Source organism: Pinus tabuliformis, chromosome 8, assembly GCF_031772625.1.
Source record: "Pinus tabuliformis cultivar Carrire ecotype Pingquan chromosome 8, CPIR1, whole genome shotgun sequence".
In the NCBI taxonomy this organism is placed as follows: domain Eukaryota; kingdom Viridiplantae; phylum Streptophyta; class Pinopsida; order Pinales; family Pinaceae; genus Pinus; species Pinus tabuliformis.
This window is the reverse complement of record NC_142294.1, coordinates 1627769308-1627788955: the sequence shown is the minus strand read 5'-3', so window position 1 is coordinate 1627788955 and position 19648 is coordinate 1627769308. Positions and strand designations below refer to the sequence as shown.

General features: G+C 37.1%; 1 protein-coding gene across 1 annotated transcript in view; it reads right to left on the bottom strand.

Moving 5' to 3' along the window:
- Positions 1 to 10273, bottom strand: part of LOC149242315 (Leucine-rich repeat (LRR) family protein) — a 209530-nt gene extending 199257 nt beyond the window's left edge. Inside the window, exon 1 of the mRNA XM_089374204.1 lies at positions 9614 to 10273. Coding sequence (XP_089230330.1) covers positions 9614 to 9712 — 99 coding nt within the window. The 5' untranslated portion in view covers positions 9713 to 10273. The remainder of the gene's footprint in view (positions 1 to 9613) is intronic.
- Between the last annotated feature and the right edge of the window lie 9375 nt (positions 10274 to 19648).

Genomic DNA, 19648 nt, shown 5'->3' with positions numbered 1-19648 from the left:
GGAATCATTGGGAGTCATCCTCGAACTTCAAAATAGCCACAATTGCACTCATGGATACAAGGCTACAGGGAAGTCTCCTTCCACATTAACTGCCACTTGAAGTCTCTCACAAATGCATTGTCCACTTGTACTCCATCCATCCCATCATTCTACATCCAATTCTATAGATCCAGACCTCTTAGGCTTGATGTCCCAGGCATGTGAGAATAGGGGGGTATGATGGCTTCCTAATTTCCATACAATTGGGCATGCTACATCACAGTTGTAGGTTTATCAATTTCTTTTAGTCTCACTTCTCCAATTCCATTGTGTTTCGGATCCTTTGAGAACTCTGGCCTGCATGTTTTTGGGGTTGTTGGGAGGCAAATTCACAGTGTCTCTCGTGTTTTGGTTTGCCACGGCATCCATGCATGACCTCCAGCATTCATTCTTCCCCCGAATCGACGATGGAGCTGTGTTGCCATTATTGTTGTGGACCGTGGTTCTAAAAGGGAGGCCTGTGAGCTCATGTAGGAATTACACCACCTAGAAAAGGAGGTTTCTTAAGCCCCCAGAGAAATAGTCAAGGAATCCCTGGCAACCTCATAATGGAAGGCTCTATCAAGACACAGGGCAAGGATGTCAATAGAACCCAGGATAACTGCACATTGGAAGCAAGAAAACACGTGTTGAACCTAAGGATCTGGAAATTGGAGTCTAAGAGTGTTAAAATTGGCAACTAGGGCCAAACTCCATGTGGGTCATCTTATTTATGGCAGCTGATATTTTTCTTGGACTCCTCTCATCGAGAGGTATAGGGTTGATCTAAACATCATCCAATTCCAATAAGTATTCATGGAGATATGAATTTATTTGTGTTATGGGACAATTCGTCAAGGTCGGCTAGCAACTAAACTGCCCCCACTTGTGCTCCACGTTTTGCTATAAATACAAGTGCTTTGCAAGTCATTTGTACGCACACCTCTCTTGAGATTTCTTCTCCACTTGTTTTGGGTTTTAGTGGAAAGAAGAATCTCTAAGGGATAAACATTGTCCTAGAGGATGCCCTAAACGTAGTCCTAGATGATGCCCTAGCAGCTCTACGCATGACCTAGATCTAGGACGTTGTCATATTGTGAAGAAAACAGCCCTAACCTCTACGCTGTCAAGGAAGACAGCCCTCACCTAATACGTTGTCCCAAGGGTGACCCTAACCGCAGTTATGGAGATGCCCTAAATACGCAGCCATGGAAATGAAGGCAGAAACCCTAGCCACAGGTCTAAGGAGAAGAGATGCCCTAAACTTAGTTGCTACGCTGCCTAATGGAGATGGCACCTAAACGTTGTCCTAGAAGAAGTGCTCTACACATGGAATGCCCTTGCTGTCATGAAAGGAAAAGCCCTTATCCTATACGCAGTCATGAAAGGAATACCATTGCTGTCATGGAAGGAATGCTCTCACACATAAACGCTGAGATAAAGAAGCCACACCTTCAACTATCCTTGACGTTGTTCTACATAAGGATGCTCTATCTGTTGTTTGGATTGAATCACAGTCATGAATGATAGACCCAAGTCTTATGATGAATGTTGTAACATTATAGACAGCATAGTATATGACAACAAGATGTATAGTGCAGCAATGGTACAGCAATGGGACAGCAAAGGCTACATGGTGCAGCAATGGGACAACAATGTTACATGGTGCTGCAATGGTACAGCAGCAAGGTATGGCAAGGCAAAGTGGGACAGCAGTTGTGACACGGTAGCAAAGGCACATGGAACAGCAACAAGCATGGACAGCATGGCAAGCATGGTGCAGCATGGACAACATGGTGCAACATGGCAAGCATGGTGTTTCTAGCACATGAGACATGTTGTATGACAATATGGTTCAACAATGACACATGGGACAGCAGTGCAGCGGTATGATGTGTACAGCGTGGTCATGAGGTCTAGCATTGTGATGATGGGTGCAGCAAGGTGAGGTGCAACATGATGACGAGATGCAGCACAATGATAGGTGAAGGAGTCACCTTGGAGAATCAGTGGAAGAAGCATGTCTTCAAATGATCTCATGTATCATCTTCCTAGAGATGATCTATGCTCTTATCTAGATAAGTCAAAGTGTTGACTTCTATTATAAATGTACTATCTCTCTCTCTCTCTGCTGAACTATTGAAGAACATATAAGAAGAATTGATCAAGGGTTCCCCACATTGGGGTTTGTCCTGGCTAGCACCACATCTTGTGTCCTCTTGTCTTGGCTTGTCTTCTGCGATTTATGTTTATGTTCAATCTGTAGTTTACTTTAATGTTGATGTGATTGCTAATCTGGAAAAGATATTGAGCTAACTGTGAAAATTGAAATAACTTGTTCTAAGCATAGAACATACCTAAAATTAACAAATAGTGTTATTTGAAAATGAGGTATTTTGCATCTATTTTTGTTAAAATTGGCAACTAGGACCAAACTCCATGTGGGTCATCTTATTAATGGAAGCTGATATTTTCCTTGGATCCCTCTCATCGAGAGGTGTAGGATTGATCTAAAGATCATCCGATTCCGTTAAGTATTCATGGAGATATGAATTTATTTATGTTATGGGACAATTCGTCAAGGTCGGCCAGCAACCAAATATACCCCACTTGTGCTCAACGTTTTACTATAGAAGAAGGAGGTCTTCAAGACATGTATACACACTCTTCTTGTGATCTCTTCCTCTCCACATGTCTTTGGGTTTTGGTGGGAGGAGAGATACTAAGAGTATACGCTGGCCTATGTCTTATGATGCCTTAGCCGCAGTAAGGAGGATGCCCTAGCCGCAGTTAGCCGCAGTAAGGAGGATGCCCTAGCCGCAGTCTAGCCGCAGTTAAAGGAGGAACATCTAGACGTAGTCAAAAGAGAAGGCTCTACGCAGATCTAAAGAGCAACTAGAGGAGGCTTCTAGCCGCACCATTTAAGGGTGCCCTAGGTCGCAGTCAATGAGGGTATTTATGCAGCAAGAGGAGGCACTTATACGCGATAAAGGAAAGACCTTAATCCGCAGTTGAGTGTGACACTTATTCACAGAAAGGAGGTCTCTTAGCTGCAGTTGGAGAGGCCCTAATCAACAACAAATGAAGGCCTAAAACCGCTGCCACAAGAGGCTTCTATCTGGCCCTAATCCGCAGTTAGGAAAGGTCCTAATCTGCTGTCCAAGAAGCACTTATATGCTGTCCAGGAGGAGCATTAATATGCTGTGAAAGAAGCCCTCAAACCATAGTTAGAAGAGCCCTTATCACAGCATTAAAAGGAACCCTCAGACGCAGCAAGGATAGAGATATCTAGCCGCAGAAAAAGGAGGTATCTAACCGCAGTTTGATGTATGATCTATCAGCTGTCCAAAGGAGCTTCAATACGCTGCAAAGGAGGTCAACTAAGGAAGCCCCAGCACATCAAGAAGAAGCATGATCAGATTGTTGTAGGTGACAGCTCATTGCTGTAGATGACAATAATGTGATAGGGGCTGTTTCAGGTATAAGACTCTTTGTAGAAGTGAAATCCACAGTCATAAGAGGAAACTGTGTGATGATGAAGTCTGCCCTCAGACTTAGATCAGACCTAGTAGGACTGGTTTCATATGCAGATTTAGTGATGCATTTATAACTGTTTTGAGGTACTGTACTTCTGTGTTGCTATGTGCTAGGCTTTAGGCCATAGCACCATAGCAAAGGTTTCTTTGGAGCTGCTCTCTCTTAAGTCTGTTTTGAAGATCATATAGGAAGCGTTGGACAACCTCAGATATCCTCATCAGATCAGCAAGCTTATACATGGGTGAGCTTCAAGCATGAAGAATCATGGACAGCAGCAGCATGGTAAAGCATGGACAGCAACAAGTACAGTGCAGCAAGTACATTGAGACAGCAGTAAGCACAGTGCAGCAGTGGCACTATGTACAGCAATGATAAACACTAGAACAGCAGCTGCATGAGGTCCAGCATAGTGATGATGGGTGCAGCATGGTGCAGCGCGGTGAGGTGCAGCATGATGATGAAATGCAGCACAATGATAGGTGAAGGAGTCACCTTGAAGAATCAGTTGAAGCAGCATGTCTTCAACTGATCTCATGTATCATCTTCTTAGAGATTATCTATGCCCTTATCTATATAAGTCAAAGTGTTGACTTCTGTTGTAAACGTACTATCTCTCTCTCTCTCTCTGCTGAACTATTGAAGAATATATAAGAAGAATTGATCAAAGGTTTCCCCACATTGGGGTTTGTCCCTGGCTAGCGCCACATCTTGTGTCCTCTTGTCTTGGCTTGTCTTCTGCGATTTATGTTTATGTTCTATCTGCAGTTTACTTTAATGTTGATGCGATTGCTAATCTGGAAAAGATATTGAGGTAACTGTGAAAATTGAAATAAATTGCTCTAAGCATAGAACATACCTAAAATTAACAATTTCTGCCCTCTCAAATCTGCTGGTAAGATTTACTTCATTTGTCAATATGCCTCCCAAACACTTGATATCTCCTGCACAAAGCCCCGACAAGCACAGAAGTACGGCATTGGCAGACCAGATCTCTACTGCTAGTTGGGGCCTGTGGCCATAATTCAGTTTTTAAATGTTCTGTAAATTTTTGTTTTTTGTTGGGTCAATATGTCATACAGTACACCTGCCAACTCTGGACACAGGTAACAATCCTCTATATTAAGTATATTTAAATCATTTTGCCTGGAAAATTCCTTTTCTCTGCATTTGAAGCAAATGTATACTGTTGTAATGAAGTTGTACAGGTATGGCCACAGTGTTTGGTTTGCCAATATAAACATAACTGTTATTTTATTTTATTTTTAAAGTAAAATGCCAGGTCAAGATTCCAAATCATGACCCTTCCTAAGATTACATATATTGATGGCGCGTTGAGATTGTTCAAATTTTTCACATATCAAATAGCTAAAAGTAACCCTATACCGCCTCTTCCCATTGCCCTTCAGGTTGCTATTATTGACTGATTTACTTTGTATCTTTGTCAGCAATTCTTTGTCTCCAACTCAAGATATAGACAAAAGCTCATAAAAGATTCTTCAAAGATCGTACAATTGAAAACTACCATATAATTGGGCTTGTAGAGTCCAAAATACCTAAATAAAACCATAAAACCAAATTCTCCCAGACCGAGTTTAAACTAACAAAGCGGGATGGTCACAACTCAAGCCTGGATATTAATGGCAAGAATTGTTAGTTAATTTTGCATGTTTATGCACTTCCACTGTTTGCATCCATTATCTGTATTGAAAAGCAAAGCCAGAACACATTTCTTCTAATCTGGTTTCACTGTATGGCACTTCTGTGTCATTCATTTGTCTATGGATATAATCCCCAAAGACAAAACTTCAACAGCACACAAATATCTTCTATAAACGTAGAAAAAGGAGAATATGAGAAAACTCTAAAGAAGACATTCAGAAGCCAGGATACTGTTGTATAGCATCACAGATGTGGGTAAAACAAACGAAATCTTGTGGAAATGAGAGTAAAGACTGAGATATAAAAGAAGAAAAAGTTTCAAACGTCCAGACATAACAAACAGCTTGGTAAGATCTATATTGATAACCACTTTTTAATTTGAACAGACACTTTACTTCTATGCAAAATTAATTTGTTTTCAAAAACATCCCAACATATTTTATGAGAAGCTAACTTACCAACCTGAACAGCTAATCATAGTTTCTTTGTTACTTTACAATTACATATGGAGTACTTGTTCTTTCTTTGGTTTTCCAGCCACTTGTAGAAACAGTCAATCTGATTTGAAGAAGAGTGTTGACATTCATGCATCACCGGGAAATCCACTTGGCAGCAAAACAGTAATGACCTAGATGTTAGACAGTTCATGCACCCTTGAAAAATCAAGTTAATATAAGCATGCAAAAAGATCAGATGTTGAATTTAACTGTTTTCCAAATGAATCTCAGAAGGCTTCTGCTGGAGAGAACAGGTTGTCCATTGAAAGATATTAAGAGGGGAAAAAGAATATGCAAGAAGTACCCAGAGAAGATAAGATTCTGCAAAGGATAAGAGAATTGATTTCACTCTTGGTAATTTTACTTAAGCAGCAATAAAATAAGGCTTTCAGGGCATCCAAAGATTTCAAGTATCCGTGGTTCTCACACATCTCCTTCAGCCCAACCAGTGCAGAAGAAAACCATCAATGGAAGTGTATATAAACAAGGACTTATCTTTGTTTGGAAATCGTTCTTTCTATGTATGAACTATTATTATACAAATAGAATACAGTGATATTTTGTTGTCATGAAATATAGCTGCTGGCAATTTGATGAGAATCCATCCTAAAGAGATTTCAAATAAGAACGTATAACACAATAGATGATAGAAACCTCTGTACAGAGTGAGCACAACATTCTTCTGCAAGGACGATTCTAGATATCATAGTCTCCAGTAGCATCAAGAGACTTCTCTAGTTCTGCCAACAGAGGGAGACAGAGATCTAAGTCCATTTAATCTTTGAAAATGTGTCTCAAAGAAAACTAACTTGGATGAGACTCCATATCTTATGAGAAGTGTACAAAGCCTGCAGGAGAATTGTATAATGAGAAATACGAGCATCATGTTGAAATCCAAAAGCACTGTGGTCTTCTTTTCTTCTTTTTATGACTGGCACTTCCAGTCAACACATGCAAATAGTGCCTTTTAACATGGGATATTACAATAAAGTAGATGCATCTCACAACTCACAAAAGCCATCACTCTGCTAAAATGCCACAACTGCAGGGTATATATTCCACCAAATTCAACCAAGACTTACACCCAGCCCCTTCCACATGAAATGGCCTACTTACACAAGCAAGAAAGCCCACAAGGAGTAGACATGTCTCTGGGGGATTTGAACCTTGGTGGGGGAAATAACAACACTGCAGCTTTACTAACCAACCAAGCCCCAGTTGGTAAAGCACTATTATCTTCAGTATTAATAGATAAAAATGTTGCCAAAGCCCATTAATGTGATTGGATTTCAAGCATTTCTGTTTGTAAAGTGTCCAAGGTTAGAAACTCACAAGTCGAGAGCAATGTTGCCCAAAGCAGGAGCGCTTTTTAGAAGAAAAACATCAAAAGCGTCATTTTCCAAAAGTCCTCATAAGCAAAGCCGGAATGCCAAATTAGTTGCAGAATATGTGAAACACATGCATATTTGTACATAAATCAAGATAGAAATAGCATCCACAGTACATTAATGATTAATTATTTGAACATCAACCATCTAGAATCTAGATTTTATCAATTACAAACAAGCATACAGATTTTTAAGTCATATAATAGAAAGTATACCATTAACTTATGGAATGAAATGGGTTATCTAGCAACTATCAACAATAATATGACCAAATAGTTATATTTACAAAATAGGTCATCTACACACCGAAATATGAAAACCAAAAGGTCCAAAACATTAAACCGAGCTAGTTGCTTAACACCCTCTCAAATGAAGAAGTATTCACCAATTGTGAAAGCACCCATGCTGCTAAATGTTGTCATTGTGAGGTAGCACTGCCATGCATGTTCCACCACTCCTTGACAAACAACGTCCCACCATCACTTACCAAGATCCTCATCGCTAGTATCATTCTTCATTCTTCTCCTCTTGTCTAGCCTTTGTCTCTACCTTGATTCTATAGGGGCATTAGTCTACACTACCCAATTTTGATCACACTGCCTAATCCAAGCTTAAAAATATGGTAGAAAAAGCTTAACATGCTTGATCAATGATTGTGGCTTGAGTGAAGGGTACATTTTTGCTAAGGCCATGACAAAGAAGTTCAACAATCAACATCACCAACACTAGGGTACATATAGGGCTTGGTGCTCTTGATTGAATGCCAATCACATACCCTCATCCGTGATAGGATCCAATGAAATGTTGCAATCCCATTGATCCTAAAAACCTGAAAACTGTTAAATCTACTGAATTTTGAATGGGATATGAAATTCTATTTTCTCCATATGAAGTCCAATGAGATTGGAACCATTCTCAAACATCCTAAAACAATTAATGGTAATATTAATAATTTAAGTAAAAGCTTTAAGAATTTAACATTACCATTAGGGAGCATCCAGGAAGAGTCTAGGGAGGGTCCAAGAAGCACCTATGGAGTGTCCAGGAAGCATGACAGGAGTGTGTACAGGAGCACGGTTCGACATGTGGGAGCGCATAGCGGCACGTGGCAGTTCCAACTTTACAAGAAGGGCACGAATCAAAGTCAAAGTGTGGATCCATTTTTGGAAGTGCAGTTCCAAGGGCACTTTGACTACGGTTACGCATGGTGCGTGGTTCCAAGGTCCAGTTCGGGGGGAGCAGTTCTTGCAAAATTGATCGAGAGGAGACACCAAAAAAAATCTAGCCATGTTAAAGGTTGGTGTGGCCCAGACTAGTGTGATCCCAGGTGATTTTGACAACTTAGATGCCCCTGGGTCATGGTTTCTTAGACCATAGGCTAGTCCCACAAATAATAGAAACGCTAGCAAACAAAAAAAAGAGATAAAACCGTTCATGCAATATATGCAAAACATGTGCTTGTCCAATACTTAATTCTCCATGAAACCGTAACTCTATATATGATGTTTCAGACAAGATAAATTCAGTCCATTATGCCTATGGCCACTATTACCACATAATGAGAATTTAATCTCCGAGGAATAACATTACTTGCATGACCAATGTAGACCCTACCAACAGCAATGCATACAACCAACAATGGGCATGCTTTAACCACTTTCCTGTAGAAGATTTTTTATTCTGAGTTGGCAGAGATCAGGGCTCAAACATAACTCCATGCTTATAATGCATCTTATAAGGGATTATGCTATCAATGGTTGTCATTCTTCAACACCATGGATATTGTGCAGCCTCACATTTACAACAACACCCTGTTGAGATATGGTAAAAGTAACCTCTTACAAGACAGACTCAATCTTAACTTTTACCTAGTGAAGCTTGGGACTTGAACATAACTACATACTTATGGGGTACCCACATTCTCCCCGTGGGTTGAGATATCCACACCATCCACTTGCAAATTTTTTAAGACCACGGTCTATCTGTTTACGGTTTCACTCTCAGCAGTTCTGATGAACTAGGGCACTCTCTAAATCACCCTCCGCAAAGGGGTCTATAAGAAAAAAAGAGATGATCAAAGCCCATTAGTCTGTCTCTCATGTCCTTAAGAGAGAACACGTCCTACCAATACAAACATGAAGGTGAATAATCATCTGAAAGGTCAAGCATGAGATAGCAGTTGATAGCACACACTAACCACTAATCTTTAGCATAAATTATATATTGTACCTAATAGCTAGATGAAATCAACGATGAAATTCCTGTTATAATTTTTAAAATCGATGTTAGGTACAGTTTGTTTATTAACAAGAGATGAATCAAATTTAACATATCATTCATGAGACGACAAAATGCACCAAAACGGTAAAACTCTGAGACTCTATTATACTACTAACTTAAGTGCATCCTGTCAGAAACAAACAATATTTGATAGAATTTCATCCAATCCCCCTGCCAGACGACAGAATTGATCAACTCCAAACAAAATTCAATCAAATACAAGATTGTATTTACCTTCAAATTGGAATCCCTGAGACCCACAATACCAGTTGACCGCCATCTTGCGACTCTGCTAGCACGTGCAGTGCCGCTTTTGCTCATGCAGCAACCCATTATCCAATATATGGTGTAGCAGTTACTGCCCCCAAAATATAAATAAAATCCTAGACCCACAATACAAATATCACGATTGCGGCCGATTCGTACATCTCAGAAAATGGACCTTAGACGGGCAGGGTGACATGACCAAAAGAGGCTTATAGGACCCTCAATACACCGAAACCAAAGTAGAATTCTCATATCTGCAACAATACCCACATGTCTATTCCATATGAAAAAAACACATTACAGCAGCGTTGAACTATGAAAGTCAATGCTTTCTGGATGAACTTATCTGTGACTTTTTTTTAAGTTCAAAACCTATGCAAATTTCCCCGGCAGGCCGCCTCTGAGTGATTTTGTTTCCATCCGTAGGTGCTTAGAATGGGAACCAGGTGCGTCCTGCCATGAGTCTGTCAACGAGCCTCCATGAAGAAATTAAATTACAAGTGACATTCCTTACCGTAACCATTCAACCCAACGTTTCCATTAAAAATAGCAAATTCAGCTAAACGCCAATGGCATTCAAACGTGTCCCACTTAGCTGTCATTTTTTCGCTCGGACTCTCGGACAACGAAATAACATACTATCCTTAGTAAGAGGTGTTTCGTTCATAACAAAACTGCGTTTCGTTCCTAACAAAACTAAGTGTCGTATGTGTCTTGGTTTTAAGGTTGGGAGGAAAATTGTTCGTGCGAGGCTTTAATTTTTAATTTTTGAGATGCATTGGTTAATTGGTCCAGTGTGATGATAATGTTGAATTGAATTGAAAAAAAATTATGATTTCTACGAGACCAAAATGGTTTAAGGGATTTAGATATCTAATCAATAAAATATCATATAATTAAGTTTTATAAGTTTTTTTCTAAGCTGTAGTGTAAGAACTACTCTAGTTGTTCTGCACGGAGTTGGGGGGAGGGGTTGTTGTATCCCCGTGTAGGTGGTCAAGGGGTTGGAGTTGGGGGGAGGGGTTGTTGTATCCCCGTGTAGGTGGTCAGGGGGCCTGGAGTTGGGGGAGGGGTTATTCTATGTAATATGAGTTGTTTATTCCATTCATTAGTTGTTTATATATTATTGGGGAGCTTATATGTTAATTTCTATTTCATTTTAGCACCATTTCCGGAGAGAGACCGAAAGTCTTAGGTATGAATTATGATCAAAAAGTTTGTCGTCTTGTGAAGCTTTCTTTCCACAAATAACTCACATAGTCTTGTGAAGCTTTCTTTCAACAAATAACTCACATAGTCTATCCACTTTCAAATTGTTGTCGAATTGATTACAAATGTCCTCATAGGCATAACACTCCCTGATGAAGTGTTATTCAATTTCAACTGCTCCTTCCCCACAAAAGACACAAATTCTTTTTTCCCACTTTTCCTTGGGAACTACCCATCTACTTGTTTCAAATCTAAGATGATGGGATCTGGTCCTTAGTTGCCCTAATAAAATTTTAGTATTTCCCTCGATTGCAGCACTCAAATAGGTCTTTTCATCATGCGATCATGTTAGGTTTGAATTAATGACATATATCATTTTTTTACGGCCAACTTGTTTTTCCCACATGGTAGCCCTGAATTTTTCAAGCACCTAATTTTTTATTTCCACTTTAGAATTAGGACAGTCCCGCCAATTGATTCCTCATTTTCCCATCCATTTGTCATTTTTATTTCTCCAAGTTTTCTTGCTATGCTTTAATTCTTCTGCCACAATCAACTTGGGCCAACGGGGCGTTCATCCATGTCATCCACCTTTTTTAAATACATTAACAAACAAATGATTGCTAAAGCTTCCATCGGAAACAAACTAGCCTTCACTGTAACAGCCCCAAAATAAAAACATGTAATTAATTAGATTAATCATACGATTTATAATCAACACGTAATTTATCAATTAATTAGCATTAAATTTCAAAAAGATACGAGTAGAGACAACTTATCTGGGGAACGCTAGTTGAATTCTTCTGCTAACTGCAACAAAGTCTTGGGGACGACTCTCCACCCAACCGTAGACTCAGTTGCACAAAATCTTGCTACAACTGGCCACCCCCGAGCCCTCAATCAACGTACTACTGCCATTTTGTCTCACAACACTATTCTCCCAAGAGAATGGATGGTGGAATCATGGAATGATGGAATGTCTCTCATTTTCCTCACCATCTATTAAATAGAGCAAGCATTGGAAGGGGAACCACATGCACACACTCCATGCACTCCATGTGTCTACATGCAACATTACTGCTTTCTTGTTTTATTTCTTTTTTTTTTACTTTTTGATAGCTTTACTGATTTTTATTGCTTTTTTGTTTTATTTCTTTTTATATTTATTTAGAGCTTTAGTATTGTTATTTATTATTTTATTATTATTTATTATTTATTTACTATTACTATTTTTTATTTATTGTTTATTATTTATTTTTTTGTATTTTAATATTATATATATTATTATTTCATTATTTATTATTTTTATTATTGTTATTATTTATTATTAAGGGACATTACATACTTCCCCACTTTAAGGAACTTCGTCCCGAAGTTAAATTGAATTATTTAATATTTTATTTATTTAGTTATTTATTACTTCATGTTTGCCCTACACCCTCTGTTGACTAGTATAACTAGCAGGCATCGAAAGTTTCACAACACCCGGGAATCTCAAGGAATCTCTGTCCTTTTTCCCACTTTCAGAACCAGGCATAAGCCTCCCCTGTCTGTATCCTTGTCCAAGGCCGGCCCCAAGGCTCACGCCTGACTCAGACCTCATCTGCCCAAATGCAGGCATTCGATACAGTACTTAATGACTTTGGGCATCTCGCAAAGCTAGCCCACTCCCTCCACAACTACTAAGGCACACAGCTCCAGGTGTCGAAGTCCTTTCACCCCCACCAGACTTCGGCATCCCAATCCAATAACAGGCACCTAGCCTAGAACATCAAGCACTTGACCTCCTCAAGATGGTCTCATAGCCCTTCAAGAGCTATCCATCAATAGCTATACAAGACAAAGGAACCACTGGAATATATAGTGTTGATTGAGTTTGTAAAAAAAAAAAAAAAAATTGGTTTATATTTGAGGAAAATTAACTGAAAGTGTGTAATTTGGGGAAAATTTGCTGAAAAACAACCATACGGACTTGTTGTATGTAGATCCAAAGAGAAACCCTGAGCGAGCTACTGCACGACAATTATAAATTGGTTCGACCTGCTATCTACAAGTGAAATTGCAACCTCCCAACAACAACCTCCCAACAATAAATAAAAGATTTGCTGCAACACTTGGGGAGCTTGTTGGGGGAAGAGTGGAACTTGCCCATGGATCTGTTGAAGTCCTGAAAACTGTTGTTAAAATAGTTGTACGTTACTCACTGCTTCGACAGCAGTTTGGTCCTCCAAACAACCAGAGATTAGCATTTTAGATTACCAATCTCAACAACAAAAACTCATGCATATGCTGACCTCTCAATCTATTTTTCATTTTGCAACGGTCTACTTAGTAGAAAAATACTTTGAGATGAAAAGTTTATTGCAGACGTCCATGCGCTCTCAGCTGGGCTAAAAGCCTACGTGACTTCCTACACAGCAAAATCCCTAAGTGTCTACAGAGAAGCTTGTGGAGGGCATGGCTATGCTGTTGTTAACAGATTTAAATCAAAGTTTTCTACATTAAAATGTCTATAGGCCCTAAGAGTTGAACCTATCCTCTGATACCATATGTAACAACCCCAAAATAAAAACATGTAATTAATTAGATTAATCATACGATTTATAATCAACACGTAATTTATCAATTAATTAACATTAAATTTCAAAATGATATGAATAGAGACAACTTATCTAGGGAACACTAGTTGAATTCTTCTGCTAACTGCAACAAAGTCTTGGGGATGACTCTCCACCCAACCGTAGGCTCAGTTGCACAAAATCTTGCTACAACTGGCCTCCCCCAAGCCCTCAATCAACGTACTACTGTTAGGGTATCCTTTGTCTCACAACACTATTCTCTCAAGAAAATGGATGGTGGAATCATGGAATGATGGAATGTCTCTCATCTTTCTCACCATCTATTAAATAGAGCAAACATTGGAAAATGAACCACATGCACACACTCCATGTGTCTACATGCAACTTTATTGTTTTCTTGTTTTATTTATTTTGTTTTTACTTTTTGATAGCTTTACTGATTTTTACTGCTTTCTTGTTTTATTTCTTTTTATATTTATTTAGAGCTTTAGTATTGTTATTTATTATTTATTTACTATTACTAATTTTTTATTTATTGTTTATTATTTATTTTCTTGTATTTTAATATTAATATTATTATTATTATTATTATTTATTATTAAGGGACATTACATCCACTTGCAAGATCTTGTATGGGACCGTTGATTTGACTTTAAAGTTACTAGTGATTAAATGTTTTTAAATTATTTCTACATGTCTCCATTTGTGATCGCACATGTTGCTCCCCCAAACTTCGCACCATAGAGGACAACTAGAGTAACTAACAATCCAAAAAGAGTTTTCTTGTTTTTCCAATCCCATAATTTTACTTTCCTACATCTATTCTGAAGAAGATAAGAAGCTCTCCATCCCCCTTGAATCCTTTTAGTTATGCATGTCTCCCAAATGAGTATGTTGTGAAAAATAATTCATAGGTACTAGTATTCTTCCACTATCTCCAAGGCTTCTCCCTAAAAAATAAAGCTAACTTGTTTTTTCCGCTTCAAAGAGAAGATCGCGACTTTAGTTTTGCTAGTGTTTACTTACATCCCTACTTCTTGACAAAAGAGCACCAATGCCTTCAAATGCTCTCTCAAACTATGAGCAGATTTTGCAACTAGAATAAGATCGTCTGCATACAAAAGCAGCTTCACCAGATATCATGTTAATTTAACACCCTCTCCACTAGTGTTGTTCACACATTCTTCCAGCTTATCAATATATAAACCAAAAAGCATGGGGGAAAGAGGGCACCCCTGCTTAACCCCAATGTCACTATCAAAGCATTCAGAAAAGTCTTCCTTAGTTCTGATTTTTGCGCTAACTTTCTCATAAAGTTTATGAACAACTACTCTATACTCCCTTGGAATTTTGAGCTTTTCCATTCTTCTCCCAAGTTTATCTCTAGTGACGATGTCAAAAGCTTTCTTGAAGTCAACGGAGCAACAAAAGGCCTCCTCACCCTAGACATCTAAACTTTTTTAATGAAGTGCCTAAGAGTGATGCAATGTTGAAGAGTAAACCATTTTTGGATAAAGCTCCCATGTGCTTCTCGATTGGGATATTTCTATTTTTGTTAATCATAAATTATTGGTATATCTAGCTTGTGGGCTTTTCCTAACTCACAAGCTATTAGTATATCGGTTATGGGGTCTTGTTAAGTCATATGGTATATCTCGCTTGTGAGTTGTTGGATATACTATTGGTGTTATAATGGTAACCGAAACGTTTAATCATGGGCCTCCCCCAGATTACTCCAACCAGTTACTAATTCACCATTACTCCAACTAGTTATCTATTCAACATCGTTTAAAACAAAAAGGACAAGTATTGCATGGCATTTTAATTCCAACCTAGTTTACCATTACTCCAACTAGTTATCTATCCAGCATCATTTAAAACAAAAAGGACAAGTATTGCATGGCATTTTAATTCCAATCTAGTTGCATATGGAAATTATAATTTTTCCTCATAAAAAAAATAATAATAAATAAATAAAAATAAAAATTTCATACCTAGAAGTTAAAAAAAAGGGGAAAACGATTGAAAAGGTCTTTTCCATCCGATTATATTTGTTTTCTTTTTTTCTATTTCAAATTTATTGTCTTTAAATTTTGACTTTTCTATTTTTTGGGATTTTTTCTTTATTTTTTTCTATTTCCAATTCAGTAGTTGTGGTTTTGCAATGAGAATTTAATTCTCTCCAGTAATAAAATAATATAAGAATAATTTGAATAAATCACAAAAATAAAAATAAAATGATTGACTTTTTTTTGGCCTTTTTCTTTTATTTTTTTCCTAGGCAAGGCCCAAGCGAACGACTAGGGTTGTCAACCTCTATCCATGTGGAGAGAAGAACAAATTGTGCTCCCAATGTGGAGAAAATATGGGACCTTATAAAAGAATGGCATGGGGGGATATTCGACGCTGACATGGGGGTGTGATTTGATCCACTTATGTGTCTATTGGTCATAAGACCAATTCTAATATACTCTTTGTGGATGAACCACATGTTCAACCATTACCTCAAGGTGACCCCATGGCTTTAGGGCCACGCCCTTACAAAAATTGAACTTTTCTCAACCATGAAAAACTCCTCACATTCCACCTTCGAATCCAACTCCTTTGGACATTGAATTTTTATTTTTGTTTTTAATATTTTTTTAAGATGTTACAGGCATGTCAACTCCATATTGAGCCTTGAAGTAATTATAAATCTCCCTCGCACCTTCCTTTAAAAAGCACCTACCAATGAAATAAGAAATCTCTCTCTCTCTCAACTCATAGACGGAATGATTTTTTTTTGCCTAAATGCAATAAGCAAGATTTTTATTTCTTGTTGTTTAAAATGCACTTTTGAATGCATAAATGGATTCAACACTTTAAAAAACCCCTTAGGCACTCAAACTTGACAAATTAAACAACTTAAACTTACGATTCTTAAAAATCTCTACCATATTTAGGCAAAAATGACCAAAAAGTGCCTCGAAAGGGGTTATTTCTTCTGTTAGTTAAACTACCGCATATATATATATATATATATATATATATAGAGAGAGAGAGAGAGAGAGAGAGAGAGAGAGAGAGAGAGGGGGGTTAAGAAATACAAAATAATTGATTTTTTTACTTTCAATTGCTTTTTCTCTCTTTCTATACATATCAAGTCATATATAATTATTTTATTTAAAGTGGGAATTGAAATATTTTATTTATATTCAACATTATTCTCTCTTTATATAGATATATAAAAAGTTGATATTGAAATATATAATGAACATGGATATTCAATATTTTTTTTAAAGCCAAACAGTAAATGAACATGGATATTCAACAATTTATTTAAAGCCAACACTCAAATATTTTTAAAGAGTAAAGGAATTACATCTTTTGAAAATGATTTTTTTTTTTAATTACTTTTTCTCTCTTTATAAAGTAGACATAAGATTATGTTACTTAATATGGATATTAAAATGTTTTATTTATGCTTAACATTCAAACATGTTTTGTTATTAATAATTTTTTTAAACAATACATATTAATTTTATGTTGAACACACATTAATTTACACATCTCCTTGATATGGAGTTAATATTTATATTATGTTAGATGCCACATGTCAATTTCACATTAAGTAGTGAAAGGAATACACATCTCCCTCCCATTAAAAAAGTAAAAAGCACTTAATAACAAAATTATAGATTTTTCATTTTTAATTACTTTATTTCTCTTTTAAAGTTGATGTAAAATTAAGGTGGACATTAAACCATTTTAGTTATCATCCACATTGAAAGAATTTTTTGTTATTAATGTTTATGGTCAATATTGAAAGATCTTTTGGTATTAATGTGTTTTAATTTGATAGTGTAAGTATTAAATTATCATTGTTAAATGTAACATTCCAAGACAACATTTCTCTCATATTGAGTTATAAAGTGCCTCTTCGCCCACCAATAAATCCAAATAACATTTCTCTCATATTGGGTTGTAAAGCATCTCTTGACACAACAATAAATCCATGTAGACGTTTGAGAGTTTTAAGAATATAATAAATGCACACACTTCATTGTGTTTTCCAAGCATAAAATTTATCATACTTCCTGAGAAGAAACAATTTTAGTAGAGGGAAAATTTTAATAATGAATTTTCTAATTTTTATATAAAATACAGAAAGAAAAATAAATAAATAAATAAGAATAATGTATAAGAATATATTTCTTAATAAAAATGTCTTATTCAAAAATAATAATAATAATTTTTAATTATAAAAGAGTTGTTAAATGACTATGTTGAAGTTCAACCTGATGATGTCCCTATTGGAAACTAAATTTATAAAAGATATGTTGAAACAATATTATTTCCTAGCTTTCATGAGTAATTGTTATATGCTCTACCTCCACCAAAGAAAGAGAAATGGCACATTATTTCTTGCAGGGCTTGAACCAAGATTTAATAGATAACCTATAGTGGACTTTTAATCATGAAAGTCACCCATCGAAATGAAATATGCGAAACCAACCAAAACAATAGAACTCCTACACTAAATATTATGACAATCTATGTTATACCTCAAATGTACCAAAGAATATACATTACTTCTTTATAATGGTTATCTTATGGATCTTGCATGAAGTGAAAGACGACATCAACAACAAATGAAGTTTTGGGTCAAGTACGAGTCAAGTACAATACACTAGAAGCTAATTTCCAACACAAAGTTGAATCAATTTGAGGTGTGGAACACTTGGAAAATAGCTTAACTCTAGACTAAAAAAGGGTTGAGTCAAATATATAGACATCCATGTGAAAAATGTAGAGGAGACCCACATTATATTGGAATTGAGAAAGGGAAATCATTTTCTTGACCTGTGATCTGGAAATATTTAAAATGACTTTGGTTTTAAAACATGTTCAAGTGTGTTTGCATAATTAAAACCCCATTTAATCGCTTAAGCATATAAACATGGGGAACTTATGTAAAATTGCATAAATGAGAAGAGACCAAGAAGACAAGAAAAGTGCACAATCAGATTCGATAGTGGAGTTCATTCGTTGTTGAAACTACGTCTCTGGGCCCTTTTCTCCAATAGGGAGTGGCCTCTTTATTAATTAGATGTGAAGCCTCAAATCACTTTGTTACATCAACAAGAATTCAATCTACTACTGGAAGCCTACGAAGTGAAACTAAGGTAGTGGTATTCACAACCCACTTTTCCCCTTCTTGCTACTGAAAATTAGACTCAAACTCACTGTCTAAAAATTGAACTTGAATATAAAAGAAGCCTTATAAAACCTACAACAAAACAAGCTCTCTACCACCAGGAAATGGTCTCTTACACCACCAAATTCTCCTCCTTGGTTACTGCAAAACAAGATCTAAAACAACCTATTTACAAAATACATAGGGTTTAAACAACATCTTGAATACTCTAGGCTCTGCTCATAATTCACAATTGTGAATCTAGCGTACTAGTTAAGGTTTTAATATATAAAGTATTATGGTGGCCGACTAGACCAAGGTTAAACCCGTAAAGTCAAATGTGTTGTTACCTCCCCAAATCTCGGTCAAGTGCATATCCTTTTAATACACAAACCCCCCCACGATATAATTAACCACATGTCATTTTTGAATATGACAAGCTTATTGCATCGACCTATTCAACCCATGTTCTACTGGGCTAGTCCACACATGACATAGTCATTTAACTCGACAATTCGATTAACCATGCGTATACAACAAATCTGAACAAAATCTAATATGGCCTAATTAACTATTACATCATGGAAAATGGTTCTAACCATATAAAATGGTTCAAATGTGGTTCAATAATATGGTGTATCATGGTTGTAATGTTTGTGGGTAATGCGGGGAGGTCATGGGGTCAAACCTGCGGCCTTCCTCCTCTTTTCTCCACACGCTAACTACAACTTTAAATATAATCTAATCCACCGCCTTATAACAACCACTTGCGTGGCCTATTAGTTAGATCATTCCCTTGTTATGTTGGAGGTTTGGGGGTCGAATCCTCAATTGCCACCCATGTCATTTTGAACCAAAGTTTCCAACTCATCTTTGACTAAGCCCATTTTGATCACCATCGGTGTGCCATGGGCACCATTTCATTGGGCCATGCGGTGGGACCCCATAGGGCCAAATGCCTGCCACTTTTGTCGAGTCAGCCACCACTCAGATGCCCAGTCAGCGTATAAACCCACATGTCACCTTCTAGTGTTTCCA